This window comes from Salmo salar, chromosome 09, assembly GCF_965601325.2.
Source record: "Salmo salar chromosome 09, fSalSal1, whole genome shotgun sequence".
In the NCBI taxonomy this organism is placed as follows: domain Eukaryota; kingdom Metazoa; phylum Chordata; class Actinopteri; order Salmoniformes; family Salmonidae; genus Salmo; species Salmo salar.
The window spans coordinates 135,906,615-135,930,284 of NC_138299.1; the positions used below are offsets into that span (position 1 = coordinate 135,906,615).

The 23,670-nt window shown below is 46.5% G+C and overlaps 1 protein-coding gene across 1 annotated transcript in view; it reads left to right on the forward strand.

The window, feature by feature from the left end:
* Positions 1–23,670, forward strand: part of LOC106612781 (membrane-associated phosphatidylinositol transfer protein 3) — a 173,069-nt gene that overhangs the window by 42,551 nt on the left and 106,848 nt on the right. The window contains exon 3 of the mRNA XM_082956328.1: positions 13,542–13,653. Within this exon, the coding sequence (XP_082812454.1) occupies positions 13,542–13,653 (112 nt within the window). The remainder of the gene's footprint in view (positions 1–13,541; positions 13,654–23,670) is intronic.

A 23,670-nucleotide genomic window follows, 5' to 3' on the forward strand; every position in this document is an offset into this window, starting at 1 on the left:
ATAAAGCTGGAGTTTCACAACTAACAGTTCTTCACTGGTCGCTGTCCTCACCCTCCCTCTCCTGGCCACCATCCTCACCCTCCTGGCCATCCACACGCTGCTGTCTGTCTGGCCACAGATTCTCGTCCACATCACAGCGTATATTCTCCCTTGCGATGCAACGAGGGAAGAAACGGCGTGCATGTCGCAACCATCCCCTACACTGATCTCCTGTAATATCCTCACACACAGCGTCCATTGCATGGAGCAGGGACCTCTGATCTTGAGCCTGATTCTCATACACTCTCCACCTCCAAGCGGAGAAATACTCCTCAATAGGATTGAGGAAAGGAGAGTAAGGTGGTAGGAACACCATGACCATCCTTGGATGAGTATTGAACCAGGCCCTGATGAGCGGGCCACGGTGGAAATTCACATTGTCCCATACAATGACATATTGTGGTAGGTGAGGCCCTACGAGACCTCTCTCATTTTCAGGGATCAAATCAAAATGAAGGCGGTCCAAGAAGACGAGGAGCTTCTGTGTATTGTATGGGCCAAGACTGGGGATGTGAGTGGCCACACCATTCTCAGATATGGCAGCACACATAGTTATATTGCCCCCTCGCTGGCCTGGGACATCCGCCGTGGCCCGGTGGCCAATAATATTACGGCCACGTCTTCGGCCCTTGGCCAGGTTGAAGCCAGCTTCATCCACAAACACGAGGATGTGATGGGTCTCGTTTCCTTCCAATGCCATTATTCTCTACAATAGCGTAAAAAAAGAAAACATCAAATCAGTCATACAGAAGAGTCATACACTACAGTTACAGACAATTACATAGGAATGTTCTATGTTCTCCACAAGTTCAATATACTACTGGCCACTACTCCAGTGGTTCCAAACCTGGGGTACATGTACCCCTATGCAGAGGTACTACAGGGGTATTTGACAGAAAGGGGAGGGGGGAAATCATCAATGACTAGACTTACTGAAATGTTACAGTAAAACCCACAGTATTAGATAGATTTACATGGGAGGCACTAATTGTAGCTCTTTGACCCCTTTTCTTATTGTATGTTATATTCTTCAAAATAAGGATTATAATGATAATTGCATCATACAGTAAGCTGCAGTTTTTAGGCGAAATGTTGAAGTCAGATAAATCAAATACTTCCATACCTGGATTACCTGGATACACAAATCAGGTAAAGTGGGTACTGAAGCCAAAAAAGTTTGGGAACCACTGCTTAATTGTAAAAAGGTTATAATGATGGACAACCAGTAACTGACTTACATGTACATACTGGTACCGCAGCTCTTTCACTCTATCATAGTTCCTCTCAAATGGTACCCTGTAAATTTGCTTCATTGTCATCTGGTGCTTCTTCAATATCCGGTCTATTGTGGAGTTGCTTATAGAGTTGACATTTTGGAATATGGCATTGTCTTGTAGGATTGCAGCGTGGATCTGTCTCAATGTGATGGCATTATTTGCCATCACCATGTTACAGATCTCTTGTTCTTGTTGTTCATTGAGAAGTTTTCCTCTGCCACCCGTGCAAGGTTGTCGTCCAATCCTAGATATAGAAGTCAAAGGACAACACTCCATTCGTAATGTATACCTTATGTATTCCTTACAGAATGAGTTACCTATGTAATTGTATTGTTGTTTTACTTACAGTAACTTTACCACAATTCTAATGCATCACTGCACAGTGACTGGAATACTACTGTAAACTGTATCATCACTACTGTAGATAGTAAAATAGTTTATTTTCTCCAATGTTTTTCTTGTCATTTTTAGTATCATAACATCCCATTGAGGTAAGATATTACTGTAGACCTATCACACACACACACACACACACACACACACACACACACACACACACACACACACACACACACACACACACACACACACACACACACACACACACACACACACACACACACACACACACACTAAATGAATAGGTAAATGTGTAAATAAATATATTTCTTGCTCTATGCACAGTGTCCTGTCCTATACAACATATAATTCCATCATTGACTGACTACATACCTGTTTTCCCAGTGAAAGGTTTGGATGATGGAGGAGACTGTTGAGCGAGGCACATTAGGCTGCACTCGGCGACCTGCCTCCGCCATTGTGAGGCCATGGTTGATAACATGGTCTATAATTGTGTCTTCGTGCTCCTCGGCCTCTTCCCCCTATTCCACCACCACGCACCCTTACTACCCCTCCTCTTCTTCTTCCTCTTCCTCTTCCTCGAGCAGGCAGTTGCCCTTGTTCATTTACTTGGCCAGGTGCCTCCATGTTCAGAAATTGTACTGGTCCTGCATGGTCAAGCTCTTTACATACATGTTTGGCAGCATTCACAGTCATGGACAGCACCTGTCAGGTAACTAAACATACTGTTTGATTGGTCATCTGAGATGTGTGAAACTCCTCCTTCGTTAGTCAAGTTCTAGTTTCACCTGACTGTCAATTGCTGTAATAAATTTATCAAATGTTCCAAGGGATTCATATATGGTATTCATGGTATTATGTTCTTGACTAATTTTGACAATTGAACAGACTATTGTGCATGTGATGACTTATACAATGAAATGACGCTGACACGTTTTGGAGCGAACAACCATTAGACTGAGAATCAACAATCAGTTTAGATCGATAAGATCTATTCACTTGGAAATTGTGCTAAATGTAGGCTACATGTACTTAATCATTTGCAAAGATGTACTGAGACATTGAGACATGTACTTAGACATTTGCAATTTGATGAAATGAATGAGAAATTCAATTCTGTTGTGAACAATTGCCAAGTGGTTTGGAGGTTTGTCCATGTAGTTTTGAGAATGTAATTTCTGTTTCAAGAAATGAGCCAAACCAATGGAGAAAAACTGTAACAGGAGGGATGGATGGCTCTAAAAGTTATATTCTTAGGAGCATGTAATTAAGTAATGTCAGGACAACTTGTTTTCTCCTGAAATAATACTACTTTTAGGGAGATGGAGAGAAAAAGCAAGTGCGAGAGAGAGAGAGATGAATTAAGAGGGAGGGAGAGAGGAAGGGAGTAAGAGAGACAGAGAGAGACAGAGAGAGAGAGACAGAGAGAGAGATGGAGATGATAACGTTTGAGAGAGAAATGAAGAGGGAGAGGGAAAGACTAAGACAGAGAGAGAGAGACAGAGAGAGAGAGACAGAGAGAGAGATGGAGATGATAACGTTTGAGAGAGAAATGAAGAGGGAGAGGGAAAGACTAAGACAGAGAGAGAGAGAGAGATGGGGAAGATCATGTTTGAGAGAGAAATGAAGAGGGAGAGGGAAAGACTACGACAGAGAGAGAGAGAGACAGAGAGAGAGATGGAGATGATAACGTTTGAGAGAGAAATGAAGAGGGAGTGAGTGAGTAAGAGAGATAGAGTGGGAGTGTACTGTATTTTACCACTAAAGCTATCACGATGAGCTCCTGGGAGTTAGGATGATTTCAGGATGATTAATGCCGTCACCCACGCCATAAAGCTCCAGACCAGTAAAACCACAAGAACGTATTAGACTGTCACAAATATCCAGTGGTGTAAAAGTACCCAATTGTCAGACTTGAGTAAAAGTAAAGCTACCTTAATAGAAAATGACTTCAGTAAAAGTGAAAATCACCCAGTAAAATACTACTTGAGTAAAAGTCTAAAAGTACTTGGTTTTAACTATACTTAAGTATCAAAAGTAAAAGTACAAATAATAAAAGATTACTTATAGTAAGCAAACCAGACAGCACAATTTTCTTGTTTTTTTTATTTACGGATAGCCAGGGTCACACTCCAATACTCAGATATCATTTACAAACAAAGACTTTGTGTTTAGTGAGTCTGCCAGATCAGTGGCAGTAGGGATGACCAGGGATGTTCTCTTGATAAGTGTGCACATTTTACAATTTTCTTTCCTGCTAAGCATTCAAAATGTACAGAGTAATTTTGGGTGTCAGGGAAAATGTATGGAGTAAAAGTAAAAGTTGTGAAAAATATAAATAGTAAAGTAAAATATAAATATCCCCAAAAATTACTTTTAAGTAGTTCTTAAAAGTATTTTTACTTAAGTACTTTACACCACTGAATATATTGTCTCTGATATACTAAAGAGATGGTTGTGTCCAAAATGGCACCCTATTCACTATATAGTGCACTACTTTTGACCAGAGCTCATATGGCTCTGGTCAAAGGTAGTGCACTATGTAGGGAATAGGGTGCCATTTGGGACAGAGCTGTGGACTCACTGAAGAGGCTGCCTATCCGGCTCTCTTCTGGAGGTGTTTGGCTGCACCTTAGAGACTATATGTTCATCTGGATTTCATATCATTATTTCCATTCTACCTAGTGGTAAATTAACGCAAGCTGGCTCTACCAAGGTCCTCTAAGAATATTTATGATAGCCTCTAGAAAAGTGAAATAATCATACTCTGTTGGATAGAAAAGCTATCTCAGATCTAGAGGTTTCAGACTGAATGAGGAGGTCCAATTGTCTGATTATAATGGTTTAAAGCCATCAACTCTGGACCTCAAAGCCAGTTCCACTGCATTTTTCATTGTCCCCCTCTAATCAGGGACTGATTTAGAACTGCGACACCAGGTGTGTGCAATTAATTATCAGGTAGAACAGAAAACCAGCAGGCTCCGGACCTCGAAAGGTAAGAGTTGAATACCCCTGGTCTAAAGTATGGCTACAGAGCATCTGAAATGGCCCCCTATTCCCTGAGTAGTACACCACTTTTGACCAGGGCCTTATGGGCAGTCTCTGTTAGAGTGCAGATGGGAATGCTTCCTAAGTGATTTAAGACATTGTCTTACGTCAGAAAGCATGACGTCTCCATCTGAGGGACGAGCGTCATGTAGGAGTGACGCCACCTGATTAGAAAACAATGGTGGCAGAGATGGACACAGCAAATCTTCAAGACAAACAAATATACTCCAGAAGTCACTGCCGTGGGTTGGTCAAATGACAAATTCCCTGTTGCTGAGGCTGTTCTCATTAGTATTGTCATGGCCTCACAAATGACAGCTATTTGAGGGTCACTGTGTCACGCCCTGACCTGAGAGAGACGGTTTGTTTCTCTATGTGGTTAGGTCAGGGTGTGGGGTGGGCATTCTATGGTGTCTATTTCTTTGTGTTGAGCCGAGTATGGTTCCTAATCAGAGGCAGCTGTCTATCGTTGTCTCTGATTAGGTATCATACTTAGGCAGCCTTTCCCCCCACCTGTAGTTGTGGGATGTTATTTTTGTACTGCTCGTTATTGGCCTGCAAGACATGACGGTCGTTTACGTTTGTTTATTATTTTGTTTAGGTGTTCTGTTTTATAATTAAATACAAAGATGAACACTCACCACGCTGCACCTTGGTCTACGCCCTTTGACGGTCGTGACACACTGGTAGTATTGGAGAAAGGAAATGGAAATATCAATATGACAGCTTCCAATCTAGTGAGAGCTGGAGCTCACTGGAGTGCGTTGTATATTCTCAGTGGTCTGTGTTGTCTTTGACCAACCCACGGCAGTGACTACTGGGTCAGAAGGCGACACATTGTGTCTGTCTGTGTGACGGTATCACAGCTCTATGACGGCTGTGACTGACTGAATGCTGTCTGTTGACGGTGTTGACTGAGTCACGGTGTTGACTCACCTTCCCAGACAGACCTCTATAACATAATATGTTTGTCTTGAAGATTTGGTGTGTCCATCTCTGCCTCCATTGTTTTCTAATCAGGTGGCGTCACTCCTACATGACGCTCGTCCCTCAGATGGAGACGTCATGCTTTCTGACGTAAGACAATGTCTCTGCCACAGTGTTCTCAGACGAGGCTGCTCTACTGAGAGAAGATTGGAGTGAGATTGGAAGGGGTAGAGTCAGTAATAATTTTTCAAGAGCACTATATTTTCTAGTTGGCTCGATATCTACAGTGCAAGATTTATAACTGAGTAGACCTGAGTGTATATATAGTGCCCCTGATGACAGCAAACAAATGCAAGTTAATATATTTATATTATTCATGAAGTATGAATCAGTTTTAGTCTAGGTTTATTAACTGAGTATTCTCACTGTAGCACAGCGTTGACTAATTTGCATTCCATTTCCTTTTTATATGATCATGCAGTTTGATAGGACCTAGCATGAATTTGATTAGAAACAATGTGTTAGAGTATGTCAAGCCCTAGTTGAATAAAGGTTACACAATCAAGACAGTGTCAATCAACTTGTCCTATGATATACTGTACATCAATTATTATGGGGCTGCTTCATTTGATATGCCTTCAATAGGATGTGGATTCTCCCAGGTAATGCTTTGCCTTTGCATGGCTGTGTCGCCATTGTTGTGACTTAGCATGCTGTTCATGCTCACTCGGTCTCACCTCATCCCTTTAATGTATCTTAAGGAATCAACAAAGGTTTAGCGTCTCTGTGCTTGGCTCTCAGCATTATGGAGATGGATGGAGTAATAGACTTCGCTTTGATAGAGAGATGCACCTTTTCCACCCTTTGCACACCAGACAGCTTCCATCTCCGTACAACCCCCCCCCCCCCTCCTTTTACCAATGACTCTGTATATTTCACAAGGCATCAGTTGTATCCACTAGAGTGAGGAAAATCTCCCATCATTCTGAGAGAGTGCTTTCCATTCCAGGCGGACCATGCAGGCAAGCCTATGCCAGCTCAACTGTCACCATGCTTATTGACGTGTGGTGTTGACAAATTTATTCTGCGTTAATCCTGATTTGTTATCTGATTACATGGTTTTGAATAATGAGTTGTATTTGTCAGAGTGGGCCTAATACAGATCATATTTACTGTTGGGTTTAAGCCGCTTCCCTGATTTAAATTGGTAATAAATGGCTGCTGGAGACAGATTGCTTTACCCATTATCGTAGGCTACCACTGCAGCCACTCATTGTAGACCCATTACTAATGTATTACCATGGCATTGTACTCAAATACTTCTTGTACTTTGAAATGAATGTGGCTGCATTTTGTCAGAATATATTGTAACAGCACTAGTGATGGGAGGCTTGGGCTTTCAGAATGTATCTTGCTGCATTTACTTGAAATGTAACTACAGCCAACAGACACCATGCCACTGGTTTTCCATGTAATTGTTTGTTGTCACTTGACGCATGCTGGTAGTGACTTACTGGAGTCATACACTGCTGAAAATGGAAAACAAGCATAAGCAAGCCAGACCAGTGCTACACTGAGGCTCACACTCCCTGATTGGAACATTCTATTTAAAACTCCTTACCTACCTCATATGTTGTTTATACATTTACCTGGTTGTGCAGTGTAACCTGCTATTAGTGAGGGCAGCAATTTGGTCTCATGCATTTAGAGCCAACAACAGGGAAAGAGGTTTTTCAGCCTACATAGTGATTTGGCTGACTGTCTCTTCAATTCCAATCTTTCACATCTATCTCTCTCCTGCTTGATAAGCATGCCTGGAAAGTGGGATAAAAATGTGAATTGTGGATGTCACATAGATGTGCCCTGAGTAGACACGGTGCCATCTGTAGAAAGATATGTTTTTAGCAGGATCCATTCCTCATGTATACTAATCAGAAATATAAACGCAACATATAATGTTTCATGAGCTGAAATAAAAGATCCCACAAATTTTCCATACACACAAAAAGCTTATTTCTCTCAAATTTTGTGAGCAAATTTGTTTACATCCCTGTTAGTGAGCATTTCTCCTTTGCCAAGATAACCCATCCACCTGACAGGTGTGGCATATCAAGAAGCTGATTAAACAGCTTGATCATTACACAGGTGCACCTTGTGCTGGGTACAATAAAAGACCACTCTAAAATGTGCAGTTCTGTCACACAACACATTACCACAGATGACTCAGGTTTTGAGGGAGCGTGCATTTGGCATGCTGACTGCAGGAATGTCCAACAGAGATGTTGCCAGAGAATGTAACGTTCATTTCTCTACCGTAAGTCGCTTCCAAAGTTGTTAAGAATTTTTCAGTATGTCCAACCTGCCTAGGACCTCAACAAACCCGGCTCCTTCACCTGCAGGATTGTCTGAGACCAGTCACCTAGACAGCTCATGAAACTGAAGAGTATTTCTGTCTGTAATAAAGCCCTTTTGTAGGGAAAAACTCATTCTATTGGCTGGGCCTTGCTCCCCAGTCGGTGGGCCTATGTCCTTCCAAGCCCACCCATGGCTGCGCCCCTGCCCATTCATGTGAAAGTCATAGATTAGGGCCTAATAAATAAAAAAATATTGACGGATTTCCTAATATGAACTGTAACTCAGTAATATTGAAGTTGTTGCATGTTGCGTTTATTTGTTTTGTTTATGAATGTCTTCTCTGTTGCTCCAGGCTTGGTCACAGCAGGTGTAGGCTAAGACGGTTTTTGCAATGTTTTAATCAGATGAATACTTTTGCAATGTCTTACGGTCTTTGTCTTGTAAATAGTGTGCTGTGTTCTCCACACTTTCTTTTGTGCTGCAAATAGTCACTTGACATTGAGTAATTAGTTGTGTTGTGGATGTAAAGGAAAGTAGATAAGGTTGGTTTGTTGAATTGAGCCCGTGTGTGTCACTGTTCTAGGTCTTTTTAGTTGGTTAGCGACTTAAATTAATGTCTCTCTCTTCCTTTCCCTTCTACCTATTAATCATCTCTTCCTCCCCAAACATCTGCTCCTCTATTCATGCCAGTGGGCTACTGTCGCTCCTCCTTTATGCTACCCATCTTCCACAGCCTTTATAATGTCATGTCCTGATCGACTCGAGCTCTACTTTTACACCCGTATTCAATTATACTTGCAAATCAAAGTTATGTAATGACCATTATCATATGCTGTAGCTAGGCTACAGCATATGATAACTTTGTTGTTGTTGTAGTGGCTGTTGCAAGGAGAGGACCAAGGTGCAGCGTGGTACGTGTTCATGATGGTATTTATTAAAACTGAACACTGAATCAAAAAACAAAGTGGAACAAAACGCAACAGCTCTGTCAGGCGAAAAACACAAGACAGAAAACAACTACCCACAAAAACCCTGTGGGAAAAGGCTACCTAAGTATGGCTCCCAATCAGAGACAACGATAGACAGCTGTCCCTGATTGAGAGCCATACCCGGCCAAAACAAAGAAATACACAAATCATAGAAAACGGAACATAGAATGCCCACCCTAGTCACACCCTGGCCTAACCAAAATAGAGAACAAAAACCTCTCTATGGCCAGGGCGTGACAGTACCCCCCCCCCCCCCCCCAAAGGTGCGGACTCTGGCCACAAAACCTGACTCTAAAGGGGAGGGTCCGGGTGGGCCTTCCTTACGGCGGCGGCTCTGGTGCGGGACGTGGACCCCGCTCCACTTTCGGCTTGGCCCACTTAGGTGGCGCCTCTGGAGTGGGGACCCTCGCCACAGATCCCGGACAGGCGGTTGACTCTGGCAGCTCCGGACAGGCGGGCGACTCTGGCAGCTCTGGACAGGCGTCAGGCACAGGACTCACCAGGCTGGGCAGACATGCAGGAGGCCTGGCTCTGGGAGCAGGCACAGGACTCACCAGGCTGGGGAGACTTGCAGGAGGCCTGGCTCTGGGCGCAGGCACAGGATTCACCAGGCTGGTGAGACTTGCAGGAGGCCTGGCTCTGGGCGCAGGCACAGGACTCACCAGGCTGGGGAGACTTGCAGGAGGCCTGGCTCTGGGCGCAGGCACAGGACTCACCAGGCTGGGGAGACATGCAGGAGGCCTGGCTCTGGGAGCAGGCACCAGATAGACCGGGTCCTGGAGACGCACTGGAGGTCTGGAGCGCACGGCTTGAACAACCCGTCCTGGCTGAGTTGTCACTGTAGCCCAGCACGGGCGAAGCGCTGGCACAGGGCGAACTGGGCTGTGCTGGAGAGTGAGAGCTGCTGTGCGTAGAACAGGCGCAGGGTAAGCTGGACCGAGGAGCCGCACTGGTGGCCAGATGCGCTGCGCCGGCACACTTCTCCCTGGCTGCCAGCCAACTCTCGCCACGCAACGCTGCGGAGCCCGTATTGACCGCACCGGACTGTGCGTGCGTATGGGTTACACCGTGCGCACTTCCGCATAGCACGGTGCTCTCCACGTCACCCGCTCCCCATGGTAAGCACGGGGGGTTGGCTCAGGGCTCACCCGTGGCCCAGCCAAACTACCCGTGTGCCGATGCCTCTCGTGCCTCCGTCGTTGCCCTAGCTCCTCGTACTGTCGCCTTTCCTCCCTCGCTGTCTCCACCTGTTTCCATGGCAGGGTCTTGTCCCCTGCCATTACCTCTTCCCATGTCCAGGACGTCCTCCACTCCTTTCTTTCCCTGGCCCAGGATCCTTTCTCCTCCTGGGTACGCTGCTTGGTCCTTCTTTGGTGGGTAGTTCTGTAACGGCTGTTGCAAGGAGAGGACCAAGGTGCAGCGTGGTACGTGTTCATGATGGTATTTATTAAAACTGAACACTGAATCAAAAAACAAAGTGGAACAAAATGCAACAGCTCTGTCAGGTGAAAAACACAAGACAGAAAACAACTACCCACAAAAACCCTGTGGGAAAAGGCTACCGAAGTATGGCTCCCAATCAGAGACAACGATAGACAGCTGTCCCAGATTGAGAGCCATTCCCGGCCAAAACAAAGAAATACACAAAACATAGAAAACGGAACATAGAATGCCCACCCTAGTCACACCCTGGCCTAACCAAAATAGAGAACAAAAACCTCTCTATGGCCAGGGCGTGACAGTTGTGCTGTCCTGTTTGGAACCATGATGATGTTGTTGACATAGTGATCATTGTCATCCAGTGTTTACATCCGTTCTGGCTGTATACCTCCTGCTCTATACAATCAGTCTTCCTTTTCTTCTCTCCCTCGCTCTCAGTACTGTCAGGTTGTTGGACGATCCTGCATCCCTCCTACTCTCTTCTTTCTCATCTAGGGCTGTCAGTTATAGGGCGATCGCATCCTTCATTCATTCCTTCCCTCTCTGAATCTGAATGAGATGCTGCTTTATTTTGTCTTTCCTTCTGATCCTCTTGGCTCTGGGCAGTGGAGGTTTTTATTTAGTCTGTGTTATTTGGTTCTGGCTGCTTGTATATTTGATCTGTTTGCATAGCTAAAATCTCCTTTCCTCTGCTGGGAGTGCCAGGGTTTCTGTTGTGTTCTTCTCTCTACTTTAAGCATGTTTCACACCTCACAGGCGTTGTGTTCTTCCATTGTGTCTGTAAGTTGCTCTCATCAGTGCTGCTCTCTGGGAGATGAGTCAGTGCATTCTCAGTGCTTGGTTAAAACCTGCACGCTTCCCTGCCTCAACACATTTAGCGTATTTTTGCGTGTGTGTGTTAGCATCAACAGAGACAGAAAGAGAGGAAGAGAAGGAAGATAAAGGGCTATAGAGACAGACAGCGACCAGTAGGCCTGCCAGTGTGATCAGAGTGGACAGGCCTGTCAGAACAGTGTCAAAGCCACTCTGAGATGCCAGGAGAGAGAGAGAGAGAGAGAGAGAGAGAGAGAGAGAGAGAGAGAGAGAGAGAGAGAGAGAGAGAGAGAGAGAGAGAGAGAGAGAGAGAGAGAGAGAGAGAGAGAGAGAGAGAGAGAGAGAGAGAGAGAGAGAGAGAGAGAGAGAGAGAGAGAGAGAGAGAGAGAGAGAGAGAAGACAACCACTCTGACCATGGTACTGTGACTGCAGCATCCCAGAACAACCGTCACAGCAGACAACCACTGTGACCATGGTACTGTGACTGCAGCAGCCCAGAACGACCGTCACAGCAGACAACCACTCTGACCATGGTACTGTGACTGCAGCAGCCCAGAACGACCGTCACAGCAGACAACCACTCTGACCATGGTACTGTGACTGCAGCAGCCCAGAACGACCGTCACAGCAGACAACCACTCTGACCATGGTACTGTGACTGCAGCAGCCCAGAGCAACCATCACAGCAGACAACCACTCTGACCATGGCTCATGCTCATCATTAGCACATCACGCTGTCACTTCAACTTTGCTCTGATGATGGTCCAATGGGAGTCTGAGTATCCTCTGATTGGTAGTTACATGCCATGTGTCACTGATGTAGTCTCTTTCCACAACTGCTGTGTCTGGTTTTGGTTGAACTAGGGGACATGTAGTAAAGGACAGAAATAAACTGTATGGAAATGACTGTATTGACAGAACCAAATATAGATTTTTTTTGTGGCATCCAGCCACTTTAACCCGCTCTTTGTGTGTCTATGTTCTGAGATTCTAACCGCTGTCCCTGTATGTGTGTGTGTGTGTGTGTGTGTGTGTGTGTGTGTGTGTTCAGTGTCCCTGTGTCTGTTCCTGCATCTGTCTGGATTTCCCCTCTCCTCTGTGTTAACCAACCAGATAATCTGTTCAGTTCTCAGCATCAACTACAGTATGTGATTGGGTTCTATAATAATGTAATGATGGGCGGCAAAAGGTCGCCAAAAGGTCACTGGTTCGAATCCCCGAGCCGACTAGGTGAAAAGTCTGTCGATGTGCCCTTGAGCAAGGCACTACACCCTAATTGCTCCTGTGAGTCGCTCTGGATACGAACGTCTGCTAAATGACTAAAATGTAATGTAAATGTAACCCTCTTCCCTGTGGGTCTGTGTCCCCAACAGACAGATTGTAACCCTCCTCCCTGTGGGTCTGTGTCCCCCAACAGACCGATTGTAACCCTCCTCCCTGTGGGTCTGTGTCCCCCAACAGACAGATTGTAACCCTCTTCCCTGTGGGTCTGTGTCCCCCAACAGACAGATTGTAACCCTCTTCCCTGTGGGTCTGTGTCCCCCAACAGACCGATTGTAACCCTCTTCCCTGTGGGTCTGTGTCCCCCAACAGACAGATTGTAACCCTCTTCCCTGTGTGTCTGTGTCCCCCAACAGACAGATTGTAACCCTCTTCCCTGTGGGTCTGTGTCCCCCAACAGACAGATTGTAACCCTCCTCCCTGTGTGTCTGTGTCCCCCAATGGACAGATTGTAACCCTCTTCCCTGTGGGTCTGTGTCCCCCAACAGACAGATTGTAACCCTCTTCCCTGTGGGTCTGTGTCCCCCAACAGACAGATTGTAACCCTCTTCCCTGTGGGTCTGTGTCCCCCAACAGACAGATTGTAACCCTCTTCCCTGTGGGTCTGTGTCCCCAACAGACAGATTGTAACCCTCTTCCCTGTGGGTCTGTGTGTCCCAACAGACAGATTGTAACCCTCCTCCCTGTGGGTCTGTGTCCCCCAACAGACAGATTGTAACCCTCTTTCCTGTGTGTCTGTGTCCCCCAACAGACAGATTGTAACCCTCTTCCCTGTGGGTCTGTGTCCCCCAACAGACAGATTGTAACCCTCCTCCCTGTGGGTCTGTGTCCCCCAACAGACAGATTGTAACCCTCTTCCCTGTGGGTCTGTGTCCCCCAACAGACAGATTGTAACCCTCTTCCCTGTGGGTCTGTGTCCCCCAACAGACCGATTGTAACCCTCCTCCCTGTGGGTCTGTGTCCCCCAACAGACAGATTGTAACCCTCTTCCCTGTGTGTCTGTGTGTCCCAGCAGATGTGCTGGAGGGGAAGAGTGCCATCCTCCTGGGGATGAGTCAGTGGAACTCCAACGACCTGGTGGAGCAGATCGAGACCCTGGGACACATGGACCAATCACAAGGCATGTTACACACAGGGTACCCTGGGACACATGGACCAATCACAAGGCATGTTACACACAGGGTACCCTGGGACACATGGACCAATCACAAGATATGTTACACACAGGGTACCCTGGCACACATGGACCAATCACAAGGCATGTTGCACACAGGGTACCCTGGGACACATGGACCAATCACAAGGCATGTTACACACAGGGTACCCTGGGACACATGGACCAATCACAAGGTATGTTACACACAGGGTACACTGGCACACATGGACCAATCACAAGGTATGTTACACACAGGGTACACTGGAACACATGGGCCAATCACAATGTATGTTACACACAGGGTACCCTGGGACACATGGGCCAATCACAATGTATGTTGCACACAGGGTACCCTGGGACACATGGACCAATCACAAGATACGTTACACACAGGGTACCCTGGGACACATGGGCCAATCACAATGTATGTTACACACAGGGTACCCTGGGACACATGGACCAATCACAAGATACGTTACACATAGGGTACACTGAGACACATGGACCAATCACATGGTACGTTACACATAGGGTACACTAGGGGCATGAGAGGGCTCTAATGCCCTCTGAACATCTGTTCAGCTCTCTCCACCTCCTACTGCAGTACTGTGGAGCTGCTTGCTCTCAAAGACATACATGCACTCTCACAAACAAAAACACACAAGCTCATGCATATATTTACACTGTTTAGTGCAGTTAAACAAAGAATTTCACACAACAAATCACAAATGAGACCATTGAACCATCAAAATTCAAACAACTTCAAACATCCATTTATGTGTTTTTATGTTTGGTTAGTTTAAAATCAGATAGACGTTGATGCTCTGCTGCATGTATTGATTTGTAAACCTTTTGTTCTTGTCGGAATAAGTCTACTGGAAGGCAATGAGTCACTATAGTGAAAATGTGAATTTTCCTCGTTATCGGTCATAACAATCACTCAATCAATCAAATGTATTGCAACAGGTCAGTACCTCAGGAGTAAATGTCAGTTGGCTTTTCATAGCCGAGCATTCAGAGGTTGAGACAGCAGGTGCGGTATAGAGAGAGAGACAGTCGAAAACAGCACGTCCAGTGAACAGGTCAGGCTTCCCTAGCCACATGCAGAACAGTTGAAACTGGAGCAGCAGTACGACCAGGTGGACTGGGGACAGCCAGGAGTCATCAGGCCAGGTAGTCCTGAGGCATGGTCCTAGGACTCAGGTCCTCTGGGAGGGGAAAGAGAGAATTAGAGGGAGCATACTTAAATTCACACAGGACACCAGAGAATTACACCAGATATAACAGACTGATCCTAGCCCCCCAGCACATAATAGACTATTGCAGCATAGATACTGGAGACTGAGACAAGGGGGGGTCGGGGGACACTGTGGCCCCATCCGACGATACCCCGGACAGGGCCAACCAGGCAGGATATAACCCCACCCATTTTGCCAAAGCACAGCCTCCACACCACTAGAATGATATCAACAGACCACCAACTTACTGAATATAGCCCACAAAGATCTCCTCCACCGCACGAGCTTGAGGGGGTGCATAACCGGACAGGAAGATCACGTCAGTGACTCAACCCACTCTCAACCCATCCTAGAGACGACATAGAAGAGCACCAGTAAGCCAGTGACTCAGCCTCCGTAATAGGGTCAGAGACAGAGAATCCCAGTGGCGAGAGGGGAGCCGGCCAGGTAGAGACAGCAAGGGCGGTTCGTCACTCCAGTGCCTTGCCGTTCACCTTCGAATCACTGGCCCAGACTACACTCAATCATAAGACCTACTGAAGAGATGAGTCTTCAGTAAGGACTTAAAGGTCAAGACCGAGTCTGCGTCTCTCACAAGGATAGGCAGACCATTCCATAAAAATTGAGCTCTATAGGAGAAAGCCCTGCCTCCAGCTGTTTGCTTAGAAATTCTCGGGACAATAAGGAGGCCTGCGTCTTGTGACTGTAACGTATGTGTAGGTATGTACGGCAGGACCAGATCAATTTCTCTATTTACTTTGTTCTTATGGTTTATTTTTGTTTTCTGTTTGACTTATTTTTCATTTTAATCTCAGTGCTCTGATTTGCAAACCCCAGGGATTTATTTGGTCTTAAGTAACTCCCTCTCTCTTGGTTATTTGTTGGTCTTTGAAGATTGACAGGGCTTTTTCCAGAGGCAGATACATGCATGTCTAGTGGAAGCAGCTACTGTAATACCTTCTCTGAAAATTCCCTCTCTCCATCACTCTACTTCCCTTTATTCAGACTGACTATGTTTGACATCAACTGTATTTAATCTTAAATCACATGAATTAAATATTGGTTAGTGTTAAATGTAATTGAATGTGTTTTTCAAATGTAAATGAAGAAATTAAAACTTGATCTTATGCAGACAAGTGATTTGACTAATTAGCTACTTCACTGTACTGCAGACTCATGCAAATGACTGTATTTAAGGTAGATTCATGTTTTATTTTGTCTCAGAGCACAGGTAGATCATCAGAACAGTTTGACTGAACCAACAGCCGTATTGTACTTCAGAAATCCCACAGCCTTGATCATGAGACACATCAATGGCAGAAATACAGCACAATGCTTTGCTAGTTCAGGGAGGACAGTGTTTTTTATATTAAAGAATTGTATAGTTTAGAGACTGTGCAACAACAACAGCAGCTCACATCAGATAACTCACTGAGCCACACAGTTACTCAGCCCTGTCTCTAGTCTGAGGCCGCATCCAATATGGCACCCTATTCCCTATGTAGTGCACTACTTTTGACCAGAGCCATATTTCCCCTGGTGCATTACAAAGGAAATAGGGTGGTTTTTGGGACACAGCTTGAGTGTTTACCCCAACAGCCAATGTAAAACCAGCTGAACTTCTCTATTGGACAAGACAATGGGGAATTAAGAATGGGGGGTCTTAAGCAGGCCTGACAGAGTGATGAAGAAGCAATCACTGGGCCATGCATCATGCCTGCTAGCGCATCCCTCTCTTTCTCCCATGCCACCCTATAGAAATCACCTAATTTCTGGCTGGCCATAGTCCCTGTGCCCACTTCTCTTGCCAAAATATACACATCAAACATCTCCAAACCATGTGTTAGAAGGAGGGATGAGGGGTATCAACGTGAACTCTTTCGGGATTGTTTTTTCTTGCAAAATAGAGACATTCTTATGCTTTCTGAGAGTTTTCTTCGAGACATACACTGAACAACCATCACTAATACTAATTAGATCACATTAACTAAACATGATAAATCAAAGGATATAAATCTTGTCAGCACTTAGACCTGACATTGGTGAGTGAGCTTTGAAGTCTGGTGAAGGATCCAAGTCAGATAGTCCACATTTACAGACATTGCAATCTCTTCATTGGTTTTCTCTTCTCTAAGGCTTCACTGAGAAACCATTAATTTCCAGCTCAAGGTTTACTGATTGATCTCTGACTGTATTGTACTCAGAGAACATTTCTTGGCTGGCTATAACATCCTCAAATGCAATACCAGGCAGGAAAACATATCTTTCCTTTTTCTTATTTTCCATTTCCAAATCGTTCCATATCTACAGCAGTGTGCTACAGTAGCTTATCAGGTAAGGATCATGCATGAGGTCCTACAGATTGAAGTAGATGGTTTTAATTGCTGGGTTTCTGGGGTCTGAGCGATGGTGGTGGAATGCCCACCTGTAGAGATGAAAGACCTTAATATAAAGATGTTCAGTCAAACACTGTTACAAAAAGTGGGTGTGAAATGTCACTGGTTCTACTTTTGGCACTGTACTGTAGCAGTGGCCTCATGGTTAGGTCATTCTAGAATGGAACCCATCTCAGCTATTCCATTACAAAAGCTGTTTGAAAGGTTACTGTACGTTCTGCAGTACTGTTGTGTGGCTTTAAAAGCGTGCAGGTAATCTATTGTACCAGCATCTAATTTTCATCCTCCATGATTTGACAAACAACATGCCTTTGTCCATGTACTGGATGGTGGGCTGCATCCCAAAATGGCACCCTATTACCTATAAAGTGCAGTACCTTTGACCAGGGCCTATATAGGGCTCTGCTCAAAAGTAGTGCACTCTATAGGGAATAGGGTGCCATTTGACTTGCAGACATTATTTTGATAGGAAAGCAACAGGTGCTGTCATAGCCATCAATGGCTGTACAGTAATGGCTGTAACCACTCCATGTAATTATCCCTGTGATATTGTGTTACACACTCAGCCCCCTTAGTGAATTTGATGGCTGGTCCCTCACGACTTATAATTGACGCTAATTTAATAGTTTTTTAGGCTAATTGTGTGTTGGGTAGAACTATGTGTGTTTGCATGGTAGGGACTCCAGACAATCACAGCTTGCAAAGGGAAACCAGCCTCGTCGCGGACACCGATGTCTTGTTCCTGGACAAGCTAAATACCTTCTTTGCCCGCTTTGAGGATAAGACATTGTAACCGACGCAGGCCGCTCCTGAGGACTGTGAGCTCTCGTTCTCCGTGGCTGTCGTGAGTAAGACATTTATGCGTGTTAACCCTCGCAAGGCTGCCAGCCCAGACGGCATCCCTAGCCATGTCCTCAGGGCATGCGCAGACCAGCTGGCTGGAGTGTTTATGGACAAATTCAATCTCTCCCTATCCCAGTCTGCTGTCCCCACATGCTTCAAGATGTCCACCATTGTTCCTGTACCCAAGAAAGCGAAGGTAACTGAACTAATTGACTATCGCCCCATAGCACTCACTTCTGTCATCATGAAGTGCTTTGAGAGGCTAGTTAAGGATCATGTCACCTCCACCTTACCCTAGACCCACTGCAATTTGCATACCGCCGCAATAGATCCACGGATGATGCAATCGCCATCGCACTGCACACTGACCTATCCCATCTGGACAAGAGGAATACATTAACTACAACTCAGCCTTCAACACCGTAGTACCCTCCAAGCTCATCATTAAGCTCAGGGCCCTGGGTCTGAACCCCGCCCTGTGCAAGTGGGTCTTGGACTTCCTGACGGGCCGCTAGGTGGTGAAGGTAGGCAACAACACCTCCAGTACGCTGATCCTCAACATGGGGGTTCCACAAGGGTGCGTGCTCATCCCCCTCCTGTACTCACTGTTCACCCATGACTGCGTGGCCACGCACGCCTCCAACTCAATCATCAAGTTTGTAGATGACACAACAATGGTAGGTCTGATTACCAACAACAACGAAACAGCCTACAGTGAAGAGACGAGGGCCCTGGCGGAGTGGTGCCAGGAAAATAACCTCTTCCTTATCGTCAACAAAACGAAGGAACTGATCGTGGACTTCAGGAGACAGCAGATGGAGCACGCCCAATCCACATCGACGGGCCACAGTGGAAAAGGTGAAAAGCTTCAAGTTCTTCGACGTATACGTCACTGACAATCTGAAAGGATCCACCCACACAGACCGTGTGTGAAGATCATCAAGGACCTCAGCCACCCGAGCCACGGCCTGTTCACCCCGCTATCACCCAGAAGGCAAGGTTAGTACAGGTGCATCAAATCTGGGACCGAGAGACTGAAAAACAGCTTCCATCTCAAAGCCATCAGACGGTTAAATAGCCATTACTAGCTGGCCTCCATCCAGTACCCAGCCCTGAACTTAGTCACTGTCACTAGCCGGCTACCACCCTGTTACTCAACCCTGCACCTTAGAGGCTGCTGCCCTATATACATGGACATGGAACACTGGTCACTTTAATAATGGAACACTGGACTCTTTTATAATGGAACACTGGTCACTTTAATAATATTTACGTACTGTTTTACCCATTTCATATGTATATAGTGTATTCTAGTCAAGTCCGTCCTATTCAACTATTATTGTACATGTACTATAATATCCTACGTATTCATCAGACATACTACATATTCTATTCACATACTGTCCATAATGTCTATACATCCCATCACATATATACAGTACCAGTCAAAAGTTTGGACACACCTACTCATTCAAAGGTTTGTATTTATTTTTACTATTTTCTACATTGTAGAGTAATAGTGAAGATATTAAAACTATGAAATAACACATATGGCATCATGTAGTAACCACAAAAGTGTAAAACATATCAAAATATATTTTATATTTGAGATTCTTCAAAGTAGCCACCCTTTGCCTTGATGACAGCTTTGCACACTCTGGCATTCTCAAAACCAGCTTCACGAGGTAGTCACCTGGAATGCATTTCAATCAACAGGTGTGCCTTGTTAAAAGTTCATTTGTGGAATTTCTTTCCTTCTTAACGCGTTTGAGACTATCGGTTGTGTTGTGACAAGGTAGGGTTGGTATACAGAAGATAGCCCTATTTGGTAAAAGACCAAGTCCATATAAGCAAAGAGAAACAACAGTCCATCATTACTTTAAGACATGAAGGTCAGTCATTCCGGAAAATGACAAAAACTTTGAAAGTTTCTTCAAGTGCAGTTGCAAAAACCATCAAGTGCTATGATGAAACTGGCTCTCATGAGGACCTGTCACGCTGTGACCTTAGAGATCTTTTTATTCTCTATTTTTGGTTAGGTCAAATCAAATTTATTTATATAGCCCTTCTTACATCAGCTGATATCTCAAAGTGCTGTACAGAAACCCAGCCTAAAACCCCAAACAGCAAGCAATGCAGGTGTAGAAGCACGGTGGCTAGGAAAAACTCCCTAGAAAGGCCAAAACCTAGGAAGAAACCTAGAGAGGAACCAGGCTATGAGGGGTGGCCAGTCCTCTTCTGGCTGTGCCGGGTGGAGATTATAACAGCACATGGCCAAGATGTTCAAATGTTCATAAATGACCAGCATGGTCAAATAATAATAATCATAGTAGTTGTCGAGGGTGCAACAAGTCAGTAACACAAGAGTAAGTGTCAGTTGGCTTTTTCATAGCCGATCTTTGAGAGTATCTCTACCGCTCCTGCTGTCTCTAGAGAGTTGAAAACAGCAGGTCAGGGTTCCAGCAGGTCTGGGACAGCAGGTCTTGGACAGGTAGCACGTCCGGTGAACAGGTCAGGGTTCCATAGCCGCAGGCAGAACAGTTGGAACTGGAGCAGCAGCACGGCCAGGTGGACTGGGGACAGCAAGGAGTCATCAAGCCAGGTAGTCCTGAGGCATGGTCCTAGGGCTCAGGTCCTCCGAGAGAGAGAAAGAAAGAAAGAGAGAAAGAGAGAATTAGAGAGAGCATATTTAAATTCACACAGGACACCGGAAAAGACAAGGGGAATACTCCAGATGTGACAGACTGACACTAGCCCCCCGACACATAAACTACTGCAGCATAAATACTGGAGGCTGAGACAGGAGGGGTCAGGAGAAACTGTGGCCCCATCCGATGAAACCCCCGGACAGGGCCAAACAGGTAGGATATAACCCCTCCCACTTTGCCAAAGCACAGCCCCCACACCACTAGAGGGACACCTCCAACCACCAACTTACCATCCCGAGACAAGGGTGGGTAATGACAAGGTCAGGGTCAAGGTAAGGTCAGGGTGTGACTAGGGTGGGTAATCTATATGTTATATTTCTATGTTGGCCTGATATGGTTCCCAATCAGAGGCAGCTGTCTATTGTTGTCTCTGATTGGGCGTCATATTTAGGCCGTTTTTTCCCACCTGTTGTTTGTGGGATCTTATTTTGAGATAGTGCATGTTGCACCTCTGTCGTCACGGTTTGTTATTTTGTTTATAGTTTATTGTATGTCTTGCGAAGTTTCACATATTAATAAAGATGTGGAACGATACTCACGCTGCGCCTTGTTCTTTCTCTACAAACAATCGTGACAGGACCGCCACAGGAAAGGAAGACCCAGAGTTACCTTTGCTGCAGAGGATAAGTTCATTACAGTTGCCAGCCGCAGAAATCGGCAATTAACTGCACCACAGATTACAGCCCAAAATAAAGGCTTCACAGAATTCAAGCAACAGCAACTGTTCAGAGGAGACTGCGTGAATCAGGCCATGGTCGAATTGCTGCAAAGAAACCACTACTAAAGGACACCAATAACAAGAAGAGACTTACTTGGGCCAAGAAACACGAGCAATAGACATTAGACCGGTGGAAATCTGTCCTTTGGTCTGATGAGTCCAAATTAGAGATTTTTGGTTCCAACCGCCGTGTCTTTGTGAGACGCAGAGTAGGTGAACGGATGATCTCCGCATGTGTCACGCCCTGACCGTAGAGAGACTTTTTATTTCTCTATTTGGTTAGGTCAGGGTGTGATTTGAGTGGGAATTCTAGATTATGTCTATCTATGTTTTGTATTTCTATGTTGGCTTGATATGGTTCCCAATCAGAGGCAGCTGTCTTTCGTTGTCTCTGATTGGGGATCATATTTAGGCAGCCTTTTCCCACTGGGTTTTTGTGGGATCTTGTTTTTGTATAGCTACTGTGAAGAGAGGAACCATACAGTACCACTTTACGTTCGTTTTGTATTTTTTCTTTGTTTTGTTCGGTGTTCATCTATTAAAAGTAAGATGTACGCTTACCACGCTGCACCTTGGTCTCCTTCTTTTTACAACGAACGTGACAGAAGATCCCACCAAAAACGGACCAAGCAGCGTGGCCAGGAGGACATCCTGGACGGCAAAGGATCCTGGACGTGGGAGGAGATCCAGGCCGGATGGGATCGCCTCCCATGGGAACAGGTGGAAGCAGCGAGGGAGGAACGGCGACGAGATCGGGAGTCACGGCAACGACGGAAACCCGAGAGGGGCACACGGGGAGATTGGCGGAGTCAGAGTCTAGACCTGAGCCAACTCCCCATGCTTACCGTGGGGAGCGTGTGACCAGTCAGGCACCGTGTTATGCGGTGATGCACACTGTATCGCCAGTGCGCATTCATAGCTCGGTGCGCTCTGTGCCTGCGCCCCGCATTTGCCGGGCTAGAGTGGGCATTCAGCCAGGACGGGTTGTGCCAGCTCAGCACTCCTGGTCTCCAGTACGCCTCCTCGGTCCAGGATATTCTGCGCCGGCTCTACGCACTGTATCGCCAGTGCGCATTCATAGCTCGGTGCGCTCTGTGCCTGCGCCCCGCATTTGCCGGGCTAGAGTGAGCATCCAGCCAGGACGGGTTGTGCCAGCACTACGCTCCAGACCTCCAGTGCGCCTCCACGGCCCAGTATATCCTGTGCCTGCTCCACGCACCCGGCCTCCAGTGCATCTCTCCAGCCTGGTAAGCCCTGTGGCAGCTCCACGCACCCGGCCTCCAGTGTGTCTCCCAAGCCAGGTAAGCTCTGTGGCAGCTCCACGCACCAGGCTGCCAGTACGTCTCCTCAGTCCGGTGAGACCTGTTCCGGCTCCACGTACGAAGCCTCTAGTGATGATCCATGGCCCGGAGCCTGTAGTGATGATCCATGGCACTATGCCTCCAGTGATAATCCATGGCCTAGAGCCTCCAGTGATAATCCATGGCACAAAGCCTCCAGTGATGATCCATGGCCCGGAGCCTGTAGTGATGATCCATGGCCTGGAGCCTGTAGCGATGATCCATGGCACCGAGACTGCAGCGAGGGTCCCCTGTCCGGAGCCTGCAGCGACGGTTCCCAGTCCGGAGCCTCCAGCGACGGTCCCCAGTCCGGAGCCTCCAGCGACGGTCCCCAGTCCGGAGCCTCCAGCGACGGCCCCCAGTCCGGAGCCTCCAGCGACGGTCCCCAGTCCGGAGCCTCCAGCGACGGTCCCCAGTCCGGAGCCTCCAGCGACGGTCCCCAGTCCGGAGCCTCCAGCGACGGTCCGCAGTCCGGAGCCTCCAGCGACGATCCGCAGTCCGGAATCTCCAGAGACGGTCCGCAGTTCAGAGCCTCCAGCGGGGGTTCCCAGTTCAGAGCCTCCGGCGACGATCTACGGTCCAGTCCCTCTGGCAGTGATCCACGGTCCGGAGCCTCCGGCAACGATCCACAGTCCGGTTCCTCCGGCGACGATTCACGGTCCGGAGCTTCCGGCAACGATCCACGGTCCGGGTCGAGCTTTCGGCGATGACCCACCAAATAGAGTCGCCACCGAGGATGGCG